The 18,217-nt window shown below is 36.9% G+C and overlaps 1 protein-coding gene across 1 annotated transcript in view; it reads left to right on the top strand.

The window, feature by feature from the left end:
- The window catches only part of LOC306876189 (receptor tyrosine-protein kinase erbB-4-like), a gene marked incomplete at its 3' end in the record, with an annotated part of 320,461 nt that overhangs the window by 131,133 nt on the left and 171,111 nt on the right, over positions 1–18,217 (top strand). The window contains exon 2 of the mRNA XM_079427188.1: positions 10,846–10,997. Within this exon, the coding sequence (XP_079283314.1) occupies positions 10,846–10,997 (152 nt within the window). The remainder of the gene's footprint in view (positions 1–10,845; positions 10,998–18,217) is intronic.

Below are 18,217 nucleotides of genomic sequence, written 5' to 3'. Positions count from 1 at the left end.
CAAAGTGAAAACAGTCAGTTCTTGCTATGGAAGTGGCTTCCGTGCCAGAAAAGAAGCCCGGGGGCCTAATTTCCCATGGCTCCAGCCTCAGGGCTAATTTGTGTAAGTGAGGAGACTGACCTCCTTGAAGATTAAACAATTAGCAGCTCCTGAGCCCTAATGAACACAACCAGCGAGCGTCAGGAGGAGACGTCAAATTAGAGCCGGCCTGAAAGAACCTCTGGGATGAGTGCTGTGTTTCTCCCGTCTGTCCTGGGTTGAGATAACACCTGTGACCACCTTACACTCGCAGGACCTTCTTGATTGACTTGTGCATAAGAGGTCTGAATTGGATTTTTTTCTTGTTGCAGTAGAACTTAGTTACAACAGTTGAACCTGTAGAGGTTAGAACTGGATTTAAACTCTCAGAAATGGTTGATTAGCTCAAATGGAAGACACTAAACCCATTCTCCTTTGGCTCGCGATGTTTTAATGACTTCTCACTCTGTTCCATTGTGTTCAATAGCATCCCCTTTCTGCACCACATAGCCTATTTGTTCTGTTTCTCTCAAACAGACACAAGTCATTAATAATTGGCCCGGCGTAGCATTTACCAATGTTACGGAGATGTAGTGGGTCTGTTCGACCTGCATTACTATCACCTACACAACCCTGCTGTAATTCAACACCAAGGCTGAGTGTGAAGGAGAGGGAATTGCCCGGGTATGTTTGGCGGGGATGTTTTGGCTGGGCTGTAATAACATGTCAAATTAGCATTTCTCCAATTCAGCACGTACAAAGGCCAGGCTATAATTGCTTTAACCTGCAGCTTCTTTGTGTTGATGTGGTAATGAACACTTTCAAACAATAGCAACACATCCATATTCCCTCAGCGGCTCTGTCCTTGTTTAAAGCGTGAAGCTAATTTATAGAGCTCAGGTTTGGCTGTTTCTGCACGAGATACAGATTGTACTGTCACATTTCCATTTTCAGGATTGGTAGCTGATTCGCTTGTTTGCGCACTCTGTGAAGGTATAATGAGGATATTAAAGGTGAAGTTTGTAATTTATGCGCCTCTAGTGGCAACAGATGGCATTGCATTCTGCTTGAGCAGATATAATAATTGTGCCTTAAGCGATTGAGGTCTGAGTGAAAATATAGATTTTTTGGCTTAATGCTCTGTTAATTATTCTACTAACTAACCCACTCAACTGCATACATAAAAAGAACACTGTTGTAATGTACCTAATTAGAAAATGCCTGTATCAGTGTTTTAAAATCATGTTTAACTTGAATTGAGAATGTGAGCTCACAGTCTGTATTAAATGTGATTGAATGGAAGTAGTGCAAAATAATATCAAGAAAAATTCTTAGGGTTGAAAAAAAGAAAAGATGTGGATAGTTTTTATATGATTCACAACCACATGATTCTTATGAACCAGTTCATTTTAGTGAATTAAAAACATGCAGCACAAACTAATTATTCTTACAAGGTAGTTTGTTTTGTGAATTAAGATAATGCAGCATGAACAGTGTAGCCTTATTCACAAAATGATACTTATGAGCCAGTTCTTTTTAGTGAATCAAAAACGTGCAACATGAACAGTATAGCCTGATTCAAAAACAAATTATTCTTATGAGACAGTTTATTTAGTGAATTAAGAACATGTAGCATAAACAGTGTAGCCCGATTCACAAACAAATGATTCTTATGAGCTAGTTCTTTTTAGTGAATCAAGAACTTGTGGCATGACTGGTGTAATCTGATTCAAAAACAAAAGACTCTTGTGATTCAGTTCTTTTAAAGAATAGTTCAAAAAGAGTCACCGTTTTGAATCTGTTTGAAACACTTCCATGTATCATTTATAGTATTAGCAGAGTGAGAGTTATAAATATACCCAAATGAACCAGAACTGAATCAAATTGATTCAATTAAACTTAATCGATACCCAGTCCAACAGTGGTGTTTTGGGTTACCTTTTTTGAAACTTAGTTGAAATCAATCAATTCAAGCTAATTCTTGAAAAACAAGTGCAATTTTAATGCACCAAAATTATACACTTCACTCTTAATATATAAAAAAAATCAAGTGAGCTCAGATTTGAAAGTAGTATAGCTGTATATTTGACATCACTTGTAAGCAGAAAACATAATCTGGAATGATGGTCACCGGAGGTATGGCAGTTTGTTTGGCACGCACAAATTTGTGGTACCAAGGTAGAACATAAAGCAATGATCACTGTATAAAGGGCCAACATTTTGAGCTGGAATCTCAGAGGTAGTGTGAGTGGGGTCCTGCATGGCCAAGCAATCTTATTTACAAAGTATTTTCCCTTGATTGCTCTGATAGCTCATACTGTTAGCCCTGCTCTTCATCACACAGCCAACCCTTTTACCCGCCTTATATAGTATATTTTACAGTTTGAATTTGTGCCCCCCCCCCAATGTAAGTGTGTATTACCTCCTCAGTTGAATTCTATTGCTGTTCCTGCCACGACTGCATTGGCTGAGTGTTTGTATATCTTTTTAAATGCCAACCACTTGCAGTTTACATTCCTCTGCGCAGCATTAAAACGAATTATAATCCATTCAAGGCATAATGAGCAAGACAGGCCTACACAAATTAAAAGGAAACAGCCAACATCCAGAGCTCATGCATGTAAAGTCTCAGAGATGGAGTAATATTCTTCACTTTCAGACTGCTAATGTCATCCCTCAATGGCTCTGCATGTTCCTGATGGAAGAGGTCAGGGATACCGATGCGATCCCGCTTTCATTAAAGCAGTTGCATAACCCCCCCAACCCATCTGTCATGATGTCTCTTGCACGTAAAGCTCACGGCTATGATATGAAACGGGGCTTCAGGCAGGTTGTAATGTATGCTAGAATCATTCATCCATTTTCCACCTTCCATTAGAAAGCGCACTGAGGGAAAATGGGAGTTTGCTGATTCTGGAATATTTGTCTTGAAGTGGTATGTTTTATTCCTGCAAGGTTTGAAATTGTATCCCTTTCACTCCATGAGTTGGAATTTAAATTAGCTTGGCCACACCCACAGGAAGTTGAACACACATGCTCTTCATATAACACTACATTTTTCATCATAGTTATATTGATATCATCTTATTATATATTGTTTGTAATATATGTATTTCAATAAATTCGAATTGTGGTTGCAATTCAAATTCAGGAATTTATTTAGATTGAATATAAAAAGTGTTCTCTGTTCAATTCTGAATGACGCAGAACCCTGCAATGCAGTAACTGGGATGATTTCACTTCACTCGTCTGTTTAAATGTGTTATAATGACCGCTTTACTAGGTACAGATGGTTTCTTGCAGGAACTTGAAAGTAATAGAGATACAGATAGTTTTTTTTATGCAGATGATGTCATGCGACTGTGACGAGGGCAAGCAGATGAAATTAGCATGAACGGGGAATAGAAATGTTATGGGGTCAGACCCCAGTTTTGCAAGCTGTAATGAATAGAGAAATGAGGAGAACAGCCCACCCTGTCATGAGTGGTCTAAAGTGATGGATCGCAGAGATTAGTGTTACATCTAACAGCTCGCCTAGTGCTATGGTAGCACAAGGATTTCTGCATGGCGTGACGATCTGGGGGATTCTGTACATCTAATTTTGAATGCCTTGTCAATCGTAACCTGGTATAAATGAGATGAGAAATGTTTGTTTGTTTGTTTGTTTTTTCCGATTAGTGGTGGACAATTTTGTTTTATTTTGCTTTGCTTTTCTTTTTTTTGTGTGTGTTGTTTTGTTTTGTTTGTCTTTAGTTCGCTTTGGTTTATACTTTTTTTCTCTGAATATTAGAGTTTCTAACATAATTGATACTTAATACTGTGTAGCAGTTTAACTTATCTTTTGTCTAACAGACAATAAACAGGTTAAATAATAAATAAATATATACACACACACACACATACATAAATACATACAGTATATAAGCATTTATGGCAGCAAAGTTTGCATGTCATTCACATTGTTTTATATATAAATCTAGTTGCTTTCTACAATGAGGTATTGCCACACAAAATAATGATTTTGTATATTCAACTTGGCCATGTGGAAACTTTTTCTGCATGAAATTCATTTCAGAATCTTCTTGTTACCTTTGGGATATTTTGTGCAGTGGCAGATCTGGAACTAGGGAGCCACTAACCTCTTTTAAGCCAAGAAGTTGGTCTGGAAGCTCCAAATAAGCATCGACGGGCCATTTATCCATTCCATGCCTCCTCCTCCTCTTTATCAGTCCCACATTACACACACACACACACACACACACACACACACACACATACACACACATCAGATTCCTTTTCCTTTGTAGTAGAAGACGTCCCTTTCCCTCCCAGCTTTCGTATACATTGTGTTCCTGAGTAAAAATTAGCTGGAGAAATCCTTCCCCCTTTTTAATGACAGAAACGGAAGAGGGGGAGGAGCCGGAAGCTCAAGCTGCTGTAATTAATGAGGAGTGCTCGCTTACGAGATGAAGATTCATTTCACGGGCCACGTGAAGGGATGAGGCGGCCTCCTGCGTGAAGGATACACCGCAACACTCCGAGCAGGCAGGGGGGTAATTGATGACGGGGGCGCCTCTGCCGTAAATGTGCTGTAAAAGCCATTAGGAAGGGTTTCAGTCACACCCGTCTGATGTCTGCACAGATAGTCCAGCCCGAGAGAATGCTGAAAACAGAACAGAAATGCTTCTTAGACACAAAGACGGTCTTTTGAAACCGAGTTCTTTACCAGCTGTCAGCACATTTCTTGCACTCTCTAATTGCCAATGACCTAGTGCTCTAAAGCTCTGAGAGTTGCCATACAGCAGCAAATTAAATGCCTTTGGTTGCGGCCTCCATGTGATGGGCCTGTGATAATAAATATTCCTGCTATTAGCGGATGACATGGATTTATGACTCGATCAACAGCACCAAAAATAGGATTTGGGCCTCCGTGAGATGGGAGGATGGGAATTCGGGCCTGTCCTTGGTTTAAGCAGTCTCTGTGGCTCAGGATTTGTGGCTTTCCTCAATGTTGTCCATGCAGGGAGACGCCTGAAAAGAATCTGCCTGTCATAGAAGTCCTGCTGATCAGGTTAAAACAAGAGTCAAGTCAAATTAATTCTCTTTATTTCTGTAGTGCTTTATACAGTAAAGATCGTGCAAAAGCAGCTTCACATTAATAAACAGGGAAATAGCGGAATCAATTATCGAAGCTAATCTTATGAAGACTGCTGTGAAGCAGCTCTAAAAGACAATAGTATCATTATGTAGCTCAAAACAGTTTGTTATTGGTTCTCCTCACATAAATCGTAGGGCTCCATGATGAATACTACTTCAACTGTAATCACAATGTCTGATTCTCTTGATTTATTAAGCATAATCGTCTGCAATATTTGTCTCCTGGTTATGTTAGGAGTGTGCCATCTTTCTGTTCCATGATCATGCTGAAACTTCATTTTATCATTTTATTTTATTTTGAATAAATATATTAAAACGCTATATATAATAAAATAATATATAATAATAATAATATTATAATATTTTGAATATTTAAATATCAATTTAAAAGATAATATATTTTTGTTTCCATGGATCATTTTTCAAAGCAGCGCTACAAACAAACAAGCAAATAAATAATTAAATGTTTTTAATATCCTAATATCTTCATGCCTTATAGTTACATTGATTACAATGGATTATTATAAATGTTAATCTATTTGTCTATGTGATAATATAAGACCACATGTTCAGCATATAAAAGATGCCTTAAAAACAAAACAATTTAGTCAAAATTGTTTCACTCTCAAATGCAATAAACCAAAGCTTAGTCCCTTTGAATTCCTGTCAGAATCAGTTGAGGCCTTTTAGGGTGGAAGTTTCCATTCTGATACATTCTTCTTTCCCAGAGGTATGTCTTTTTCTCTGATTGGTGTCAATGAGACGGGGTTTGGGATTATGGGTAATCAGGCATTGACTGCGGTCAGTACAGCTACTGAATGAGAACACTGTGAACTCCAGTACATTGTCTTCACATTTTGAGACCTAGAAAATAGAAAACAAGAGAGATAAAGGAGCCCGTTTGCTTTCAGACTGTGCTGTCCTTTTCCAGGACACACCGGAGTCCAGTCGTCAGGAACAAATGGTCTGGGGACAGATTATATGCTGCAGAATGAAAAATCCCTCTCAAAATAGGCCCACATCCCATTCAGTAACAGAAATATTATATAGATGTCTGGTTAACAATTGTATTTTTACTTTATTGTCTTTTTTTAAAGGGATAATGCACCTAAGTGAAAAATGTTGTTTACTCCCCCTTATGTTACATACAACCTGTACGACTGTCTTTTCTGCTTTTTAACAGCTCTGAATAAATAAATACATACATATTTAATGTGGATCTGAAGGCTTTGGAATAATATTATTTTTTTTAAAGACTATTTGTATTTATTTTATTTTATTTACTATGTTTTTAATGATGCGTTTTGTCCTTTTTTTATTTTTATTATATGCATGAGCAGCCAAGTTTTGTTCTTAAAAAAAAAAAAAAAAAGTCAAAGCCTGTTTCTTGGCAGAAAGATATTCAAATGGGAACAATATGAGACCGAGTAAACAATGACAGAATGATCATTTTTGAGTGAATTTTTCTGAATTAACATTTTTGGGTAAACTGCCACAGTATGCTGTTCAAACTAAAATTGTGCTGACAGCTTTACGGCGTCCAGTCAAAACCAGTTTAAAACGTTTAACTCAAGTTTAATCTGAGCCCTCTGGTGAATCCGATACTATTTTCATGATCATTTCATGAGACATTTACTTGATAAATGGTCTCTCTGGGTGCTTCAGAGAGCAATAAACCTATTATTTATAGGTGCACAAGCCTTCGGACAATTGTTAATGTCACTGTGTCCTGACCTCACAGGCGAGTTCAAAGCTCCAGTGCTCAGTCGGCCGAGCCAGCCTGCTAAAGTGTTTATGATACTAATATCAGCCGGTCCCATATGGAGAAGGCAGAACCGTAGACTAGTGACTGGGATGGTAGAGGACACGGTCACCAGACCGTAGCCCTGTCACGCAGAGATGCAATCACGACTGTCATTATTACCATTTAGTCCTTCACCAGATGCCCTCTTAACAGGCGACCAAACCTGACTGCAGTGGATCACACCATCATCATTTCCCTCCAGTGATCGGCTCCTCTGATCTTCCAATCAGCTCACGTCCTCGAAGCCAATGCATTGACCATGTTTACCTCAGGAAGTGACATTTGCAACTTTATTAGTTCAATGAGTTGCTGGCTATTGACATTACCTTTTCTGCCATTGCTGTGAGTCCAATAAGCCTCAGAGACTCTGACTTCTTTTCTCGCTTAAATCGGTGTTCAATAAAACCCCGTTCTTCATTGATGAAGTAATTTTGCGCAATACTTATGAAATGTATTGACTAATAGAGGAGTGTTTAATTCCAATGAGAATATTTATAAAGAGTGAAGTCGAAATTGATGAGAATGGAGGTCGTGTTTATACCAAGTTGTTTATTAGTGAGCGTGATATGAAACTCAATGAAACTCAAGTGATATAAAAATGCTATTTTGTTTGTGTGCTGACAAATATTTTGGTCACTTGTCAAACTAGATATCAAAAACAGTTTTTAGAAGGCTTAATCGGGGTTAAGTCTCACACTTTTGAGATGTTTCTTTGTGAGTAAATAATGACAGAATTTTTGTTTTTAATTATTTTTCATGTGTCTTAAGTAAACATGTATTTACTCTCCTGTTTAAATTCCCATTGGCTGCAGCTTTCTCTAAAGGCATCTTTCACAGTGATAAGGAAGTGCTTTATGTATTCCGGTCATGTCGGATATACACACACCTCCCTGACAAATGCAAGGCCGACGGGAGTTAGAACTATGGGGGGATGATAAACCGTTTTGTTTGTGTATCTGTGACTGAGTAAGGAAAGAGAGCATTTTATTTCTTTGATGAAATGCATTAGACGTGGTGGGATTGAATCAGGTATGCTTCCGCATGCTGTAGTAAGAAAATTAATTAATAAAGAACTAAATAAAAATGTTTCAAAGCTACTCATTTTCAATCTCGATTTTTGTTTGTTTGTTTGTTTATAAGACTACAGAAGCTGCAAAGCAACATCAACCGTGTCTGTTGAAACAGTTTATTTCAAACAAGAATTGATTTTATTTTTTTTGCCATTGCAGAGGTCTTTAAATCTATTCTGCAAACACCATATGTCTGCGAAAATACATGGAAAATGAAAAATATTCAAGGCTTTGTGCTTAAGAGCTGTTCATGTTCTATTCTCTTACTGTGGAGGTCTACTTTTTCAAGCATGTTCTTTGTGGTAGAAATAATGCCACTTTTGGGGTTCAAAAATATAAAAGTGAATAATACCTTTCCCACATGCTCAAAAAGTGTGATAGAAAACATTATTTGCTCATATGAACACACACATTAATTTGTTACTAGATGCTCTGTTCCAAAACCTGGTGAGCTGCCTGCAAAGGCAGCATTATAAAGCATTGTAGACGCCAAGCCTTGTGGATGGGTGAAGCAAGTGAGATGTTGTAAATATTTAAAATTCAATCAATCAATCAATCAATCAATCAATCAATGTATTATTTTTGTGTGCTATGTATTTGAATGCTTATTGGAGTATTTCATTAGCTTAGTAGCATAACTATGGCAGACTCAAAATGAATCAATTGTGATGTTCTTTTTCAGTGCTTCCTTAAATGTAGGGTTTAGAGAGCTCACTAAGTTTTAAAACATAGTGATAATCTTCACATTCATTGATTATAATATAAAACTCAGAATTAAGATTCATGCCCCAATCCATCATTTGTGATCCAAAATACAAGACACAGTTTAATCAAGCTGCAGTCAGAGGCATAAACTGGAAATAAAGATGCTATTTCTTTTTGTTTTCTGCATTGTGTGTGCCAGAGAGGAGGTTTGCTGAGGGGCAGCATCTCCAGCACGACTATCTTCTTCTTTATTGAAAAAGACAAATGAGGAGGTTTGTAGGCAGACGTGCTTCATTTTAACATCGTGCTGTTGGCCCATGGCAAAGTAGTGTGCAATCAATGAGTGTCAAGTATGCCCGTGATGTCACATGATGTTTACGTGTGGTTTATTTACATAAAATGAGTGTGTATAACAAGCATAGCAGAAACACACAGCACCTCTCCTAAAGATCAGGTAGTTAAATCTAAAAAATAATCTGAAATTACAATTGCGACATTCTCCTTCCATTGTTTGGTGAACTCTAAGCAGGTTTGTGGCAAAACATGTTTTGTGGCTCAATCTGATTTGAGTACAGTATATTTTGCCTCTCTTCCAATTTTGATGTTGGTGGCCTTTCTTAAAGTGGGTTAGCTGTCAGATATGGTATAGAATGAAACCTCCTCCCTAACAAAATTATATCCCACAATTCACCTGTAATCTCACAACGGAGCCCCCGAGGGTGCAATAAATGTTTATTACCACTAAACTTCTTTCATAATACCTCCGCTCTAATCTATGTTAAGGGTTATTGAAAATACCTAAATATAACACCTGACCTCAATTTATTTCAGATTCTCTTCATTTTATATTGTTCTCAAAATGTGTATTTTTAGTAGAGGAAAATTTTTTTCCCCTACCATAATCTGAGATAAATTTGAACAGTTACGTGCCCTTTAAGGTCTTTATATCAGAGTTGGTCAAATGTACTTTCCTTAAGTGCATTCAGTGTATATATATATATATATATATATATATATATATATATATATATATATATATATATATATATATATATATATATATATATAGAAGGATGCAAAAGCATCATAAAATACATAAAATGAGTCTATATGAATTGTGCAGTAAATTTCAAGACTTCTGGAATGATACAGTATAACTAATTAAAATTAAAGTCATGATTAATTGAAAATCTGGACATCTAGTGTAGCTCTTTCCAGTATGTTCATGAGAAAATTGAAAATGTTGTGAACGAATCATTCTTTCAAGTCTTTTCAAGAATCATTTGAGCTAGTTCACAAAACTGGTCTCAGTTGAATCATGAATCAAACTGATCTGAAGTTTAGAAACAGGACACTTTTCAAAATGTCTCCTCTTGCATTTCACAAAATGAAGAAAGTCATATAGGGTGATGAGAAAACTTTGATTTGTGGGTCAAATATTCCTTTAAAATGAAAGCTTGCAGATGTGGCCTAGAAAAAGCTAGAAAATTTATTCTACATAAAGCGGGGCTCCCCTTCATTCTGTGAGAATGTGTTAATGAGCACATGATGAATAAGGTCTCTGTTGCTGCATGTTAAGAAACTAGCATAACATACATCACTCAAACAGCTGTAGCTGTATATCAAGTATAATAGGAAGATGCATAGCTGCATTGTCAGTTAGTCTCGTCGGTGTTAATGCATATGCTGACTCTCCTTGGCTTTCTCTCTCGGTCGGTCTTTCTGGCGGCCACAGAGCGGGTGGCATGGGGTAGGCGTGGATGTGCGCGTGGATGTTGTGACAGTGGTTCAGTGAGGCGTGAGAGGGAGGGTTACAGTCTTGGCTCAAAGGCAGTGCCAGCTGATGCAACAGATGGCAAATGTCTTTGATTGGTGCAAGGTGTTTGATGAGCAGAAATGGCTCTGTTTAATTACTTGTCAAGTTGTCCGTCTGGGTCTGGAGGCTCCTTGTCTGTCTTAGAGGCTTCTGGGACTTCAGACCTGATTGAATTGCATTGCTGGATGGACTGAAGCGCCAAGCAGTTCCTGCATCTGTTGTTTGCACCATCAGAATGTAATTTCTCTCTTTCATTTTTTTTTTTCTTTCTGCAGTATGCCCTGGCACAGAGAATAAACTGAGTACTCTATCAGACCTGGACCAGCAGTATCGGACCCTTCGTAAATACTATGAGAACTGCGAGGTGGTGATGGGTAACCTGGAGATCACCAGCATCGATCGCAGTCGTGACCTATCCTTTCTTAGGGTAAGTACTCTGTGTGAGTTATTACAGGTCTCCACTGGACATCTTGGATTTTGTATATTGTTTGTTTTCTATAGTGTGTTGTTGTTGTTCTGTGTCATGTCAGAGTCAAGTCAATATTATTTGCATAGCACTTTTAATAATGCAAATTGTGTAAAAGCAGCTTTACATCGGCTTGATATAAAGCTGGGTGGCTTTATATCAGCTTTACAGTATTTAGACGGGGAAATATTTTGTCAAAATTGTGTCATTCTCCTCTGGCCAGACAAAATCAGCAGTTTTGTGCAAAGATTGTGCAAAGGACTCATTTTGAGTCAAAGTTTCAAGGTAACAATTACACCTAGTATATTAGTTACCATAAGTTATTTGCCTGAGTCAGTTTTGCATGGTGTAAAACAAACTTAGTTGTGCGTTGCAAATTAAACCAGCTAGTTTTTGTTCCCTTACTGTCAACCAGTAGATCCTTGATCACAAATTCCTTCTCCAAACAAGATGTCTCATTTACTCTGCTAAAAGCCTTGATATACTTGCAGCAAATTTATTTTCATTCACAAAAAGTGGTCCTTTTAAGATCACAAAAAGTGGCACAAAATTCCCACATCCTATTGAAATGAATGGAGCTGCAAAATTTCACAGCGCAACAGTAAATGTGACAGCACCTTTGCACAAGTTTTGCTATTTGTCACTCTGGTCAAGACATTTATGTATGTAGCACCTTATACAATATATTGGTTTAAAACAAGCAGCTTTTCCGAATTAATCATGAAAAAAGTGTCAGTGTTGATTTCAATTATAATTTTTTTTCAAGCTGTTTCGAACACCTAAAACAACCCAGTCACTTCATTTTGGCCTGATTTTATTCTAAATGATGTCACACCAGATATTTTTGTTTTGTTTGTTTTTTCGCTTGAAGTATATTGAGGCCTTTAGACTGAATTTAGAAAATCATATGGCAGAAATAGTAAAATAGTATGCTAATGTTGTGCAATATGCCAGTACACCTCTGTCCTATCTTATTCAAAACACTTAAGCTCAGTAGGTCCAACATAGGGCATATCTGTTCAGTAGGTCCAACCAGTGATATGCTTCTTCACAGTCTGCATTTGTATGCTATTTGTTCATGCTGTAGTCAGTATTTGAAGTCAGATAAAAGCAACCAAAGCAATCCTGCAAGTCAGATAAGAGAGATCTCTGTGAGTTATAAGTGCATGGAATGAGAATGATTTGTTCACTTAAAAGATTAGAAAGTGGTTTGTTTGTGACTGAAACGCCACTAGTGATGAAAATAAACGATAGAGTCTGACCTCACTGCTGACCTCCCCCCGTCACAATAGCCCCCTTCTCCCACATTTCAGCTCATGCCATGATGAGGATAATGGGTAGTCGGAGAAAGGTCAAGGATCTTTTCTTCAGGAACAACATAGTTATAAATATTGTGTGTTGAGACGTGACTAGTGAACATTCTTGTACTTCCTTACGAACACATTGCTGGCTAGTACTTATGACACATCCCTTGCCTAACCAATTTCGATTTATTTAATTTGATCTAATGGAAATTAAGGAGACCCTTATTAGGTGTGTTGTGTGCTGAGATGTGTAGCTTAAAATAGTTTGGTTTTGGCAGGTTAGAATAAAAATAAATGAATATGTTCAAGTTATGCTAATTGAACTGCTTATATTTATTGCATTTGAGGCATAAGACATTGTTCGGTTATTAAATAAAGTTTACCTATTGAGTTGTACTCAAGATCTGCTTCAAACCAATTTCACTGAAGTAGCGGTATCAGATTCATGAATGTATAGTTGTTTTGAATTTAATCTTTTTGGTTGGTTCAGTTCATAAAAATGCATCGGTTAATCCGGTTGACATCACTACTTTAGTGAGCAAAGCATTCATATTAGTTTTGTGAACAACTGATTCAAAAGAATTGTTTCAAAAGAGCAATTCACTAATTATTCAGTGAAACTCATTAATTCAGTGAAAAAGATTAGATTCAAAAGAATGAACTGAACAATCGTTTTAATGTAATCTTTTCACTTTTTTACTCTCAAAAAATAAAATAATAGTAATAATACATTATGAATTATTCTCATTCACTCAAATAGCAGTTCATGAGTGAATTGCTCATTTGTATCAAAACGTTTTACCGAATCAGTGTAGCTATATGGTCCACAAAAATTAATTGGACTGATTGGCTTCTCCAGTCTATTTAACTGATTCACTGATTCAGACTTAAATGCCTTCACAAATCTTCACATTTTTTTTTTTTTTTGTCAGCTTTGCAGTTTAAGAAATGTGGTCACAATGGACTTTATATTTAGATTGAAAAAAGCAGCATGTCATGATATGAGGGTGAGTAGTAAGTATAGTCTAAATTATAATTTTGAGGTGAATTATTGCTTTAAAGACTCAAATAGAGATGAATAGACTATACAAAAAAGATCCAAAAAGCATTTATAGTTGTCCCATTTGATATTAGCCCTGCAGGTCCATCAGTTTTCCTTAGTCTTTTTCTGCATTACTAATTGTTCTGGAATCTGTTATAGATGAGTCGAAAACACACACAACACCACCCTGCAGGTCAGGAAGACTGTGCAACTATTCAGGGCAAACATTGGCCTCCCTCTGAGATAATTGGCCAATGCGATTTTGTTGGTATCAAAGTAAAAGCGTTGATAAACTGAGTCATATTATTGCTCAGGCTCAATGGGATAATGGTTAGGGAGAAGAACACATTCTGTGCTTAGACATCAATCTAAAAACAATTCCGGTTCATGTTTATTTCGTCGCACCATAGGGGATCACATTGTGCCATGAAAATCACTCCTAGGAAGAGGCTTTAAGATTTAGACTGCCATCATTGTAGGCCAATGAGGTCTCAGTGTATCTAGAGGCACCCAGTTGCACAGGTTAATTGAACTTGTTAATTGAGAACAACAGCAGGGGCAAAGGATGGAGTCACATGTGTATTTTGGGTAGGATTTTTAATATTTTAAAGCATTAATATCCCGCTTCCCCAGGGTCTTTTGTCAGTTGGGGAAAACTTCACCTTGAAGAGACAAAAACGAGGAGAAGAGAAATCTTTTCAGCAGTTGACTAGCTGTCTCTTGGGTGATTGAAACTGATGCTTTACTTTTTAAAGATAGCTGGAGATTGATGGCCACTTCCAAAACTGCCAGAATAGCTTTAGTAGTAAACAAGAGTTCATCTTCTCGTGCCTTCAGGGCTGATTAATTAAATCCGCAATGTGATGAATAACTGTAATTCTGCCCTCTTAAAATTTCCACATTTCTCTTTTAAAGGCAAAGGTTACATTGCATCCCAGACTTGAATGTTTTGCATGGTTGTTCGGTCCAAGTGGACAGTTGCTGGGTTTCCATGCCATTTATGCGCATTTTCAATTTGCGCTTAAGAAAACCTGAATTTAAACACTTGATATTCGCATTAACTCTCAATATTTGCATAAGGTTTATGCACTAGGCTGAGACGGAGGTTACGTTTTTTGCTAAACAGATGTGGTATTTTCACCATTCGGGCATGTTTCTGAAAAAAAAAAAAAAAAGACAAACACGATGCTCCTATATAATGTGCAATGTTTTGCATTCTCTTTTGTAGAATTTCCCCAAATATATTTGAAACATTTGGATGGAAATCCAGCTACTGACACGCTCTTGCAATGATCCACAATCTTTGATTAGGCCATCTTTCGGCCCTCCATCGCATATAATGCATTAAATGCTTAGTTCAGGATTTAATGAGCCGATATAGAGTTAATAACCGGTTACAATTTCCAAGAGGAAAGCGTAAATATTTCCACAAGGCAGCATGTCATTAGGCTGAATATTAGATACTGCAGAGTGTCTAGAGTGCAAGGTCTGATTGGAAATATTACTAGATACGGTGTTGCTATGGAGCCCTGACAGGGACCAGAACTGTTCTTCTTTTTAATTTCATGTCTCTTTTTCTCATTCAGTGTCTCTTTTTTTCTTTCTATGCATTTTCCCCCTTTTCTCATGTTGTCAGTTCTCGTCGGTTCAAGTGGCTTCCCAAAAACAATGATGCTCCAAGTATAGCTTTTGGATCCTGCACTGAAGTGATTGGAAGTTATCTTTTGGCACTGTAGCGTTGCTGTGACTTTGCTAAAGGGTCACCAGCCTTCAACTGTTAGTGACATTTTGCAGATTTAGAGTAGGAGCATATAAAAACGTTGCTAGCAGTATATTCAAAAAGTCAGGTCATTCTTAACAGATCAGTAGTTCTTTCAAATACATATAGCTAATATAATTTATTCTGTGGTGGCAAAACTGAATTTTCAGTAGCCATTACTCCAGTCTTCAGGTTCACATGAGCCTTCTGAAATCATTCTAATATGCTGATTTGCTGCTGAATTTTCTTCTAATAAGAAACATTTCTTATTATCAATGTAGAAGTACCATAAAATACCATACAATTCTGGGTAATTTGCAACCGTTCTAAGTCTTATGTAAGCAAATTCTAAATAAAACTATCGCAGAGGGAAAGAAACTCTGTGTTCTCCATTGTTTTTCATAGCCTGAGGCTTCTCTGAGCTCGGATGAAAGTCGGCCGAAGGTTGCCTCTGTCAGAAACATTCACCTCCACTTCCTATAAACTTCTTATTTGTTTGCTGACTCTACATATTGATTCAAATAAAATTTACCTTGGAATAGAGAACATTTAGGATGACTTTCCTGGCAAATACTGTCTAAGCAGCCGTTGTTGTGTGGGATGTGAATACTCGGTTCTCTATTTAACCCTGAGAATATGCAACTCATTCTTATGAAGATGAGCTACAATTTACTTCCATAAACTTCAAGAGAATACGAAGTACTTGACAAGAAATAAGTTTTGTTTGGTAATAGATGATTCATTAGCTGCTTTTTTCAATAACCTACTAAACTACTGTACAGTCTACTGCCTACATATTAATAGAGCCTCATAAGAAAGTAGGGATGGGAAAATTCTCAGATTCGCTCGGTGCATCGGCAAAAAAGTTAACAATGCGATGCATCGATTTAAAAAGTGTGCATCGGATACAATTTGCCATTTGTATCGTGATGCATCGTTTCTAACATATTTGCATCGGTAAAAAACTATTTATTTATATTTAATTACTAGTGGATTCTACACTTTTATTGTTTAGAAAGTGACCAATAATCTGTGACCAATATTTTACATGTAGATTGATTTCTCTCGAAAGCGCGTTCTCTCATCACCGCTGCACGTGAATTTGACGAATCACAACAACTGCGGAGACCTGAGGAAAAGTGGGGATTAAAGTCCAAAACCTGACTTGAAATAACCTAACAAATCAATGGGGGCTAAAGCGGTTATAAACAACAATGTAAGTTCACACAATCTAACTAATTTGTGCACGCTTATTCTTAAGCAGCCTTTAATGTCACTCATGGATAAAATTCATTCACCATGGCAAACAGCGAATATATCTGTGCTGTTTAATGCATTTGAGACGTTTTGTTTTCCTCAGTGCATAACTGACATGTCAAGAGTAGCCTATATTTTTCATCTGTAAATGTTAGAAAGTCATGCAAATATATAAATTTTGCTGTCAGGAGTCGGCGAGGCACACGAGTGGACGAGTCAAATATGCATTTTATGATAGCAGTAACTGTAATGGGTAAATAAAATGTAAGCTAATACAGTACTAATTACTAAACTCAGATGAGTTAGTGTGTTTCTTATAGCAGTTAAAATGGTTTCACTAAAATTTAGTGATTTTAACTTTTAGTTTAGTGATTGTTAATGCTTTAAAGAGCAATGTTAGATTGTAATGTTCTAATGCTATCTGTTCTAACTATAAAAGGTACAGCTGTTATAAAACCAGAGGCTGCATTGGCTATGATACTATGTGAGAGAGTCAGTGGTAATATCATTGCATTCCAGTGAGCTTAGCTTAGCTTGACAGTTTGCCTGCCCTGAACCAGGTTAGTTTTCTAGCATAAGTAGCCACAGTGACTGAGGTTGATCTTTGTTAAATTTTCTTTGTGGAACCAAATCATTTGACAGTGAGTCAGACTAAATGAAATAAGCCTGGCCTATTTGGTAAACTTGTTTTATGAAACAGGCCTCGAGGCGTTAGAAGTCAGAAGACACAAGTTAATTTATGATTTGCTGTCTGTCTGAACCAAAGAAATAAAAGAGATCATATTTTTTCCATGGATCGTATTGCATCGAATCGCATTGTGTTGAATCAAATCGAATCCAAATCGAATCGCACTGCATCGTAATAGGGGTGAATCGTATCGCATCGCAAGCTGCTTCATATGTATCTTCAATGTATCGTATCGTTGGCTATGCATCGAGATGCGTATCACATCGGCCTCAGTTATGGAGATGCACATCCCTATAAGAAAGTAGTTGATTATTGTTGTTTATAGGCTGCTCATTGACGTTTGTCCTTCTTCAGCAGTGGTTATATATTGCTTTAAATAAAAGACTGTGCTGTGATTAATTAAACGTCTTTACACAACCATAGCATATAATTTATGAAGAAATGGATTTCCTATTTTAGTAAAACTAAAGTCAAAATTAGGAGCGAATTTTATTGGTTGGTTAGCTCTGGAAAAGGGACACAGAGTAATGTAAATACTGATTGTACTTTGAAGGTCTAAATTAAATTTTATATAGGAAAAAGTGTAATTTTTGCATTAGAAATGTAATTGAGTAAAAGTCAGTTCCAGTAGTGCTTCTAAAATCCTAAAATGGCATAATAAAGTACAGTAATGGTAATGTCTGTAGTTTTTTCAGGGCCAATTGCTTCACGCGTGCTGCGTTAGATCAGCTGTGATCGGAGAGACGTTTTCACAGCGCCCTTCAATATTAATGAAGACTGATGAAGTGTTTGGGAGCCCGTGTCTTTCAGCTCTGCCTAGATGGGATTGACAATCGCAATTAGCAAACTCTCAAGTTCATTTCCATCACTTTAATATGACAAGAAGATGGGCTTAAAAGGGGAGGAAAGAGAAGGAGCAGGAGAATGTCATATGCTTTGGTAATAATGTGTAAAATATTAGTGCAATTAGAACATGCAAAAAAAATAAAAAATCCTTTTCACGGAAAATCATATCTTGACTGACATGTACAATGAAGCAATGAATAAATTAAATAATAATATAATTAAATTATATAATTTACTTATATAATTATAATATAATATATAATGGTAAAAACCAATACAGCAATA

This window comes from Barbus barbus (genome assembly GCF_936440315.1).
Source record: "Barbus barbus genome assembly, chromosome: 10".
Taxonomy (NCBI): domain Eukaryota; kingdom Metazoa; phylum Chordata; class Actinopteri; order Cypriniformes; family Cyprinidae; genus Barbus; species Barbus barbus.
The sequence above is the reverse complement of the archived record's forward strand: the minus strand, read 5'-3'. Positions and strand labels throughout refer to the sequence as shown.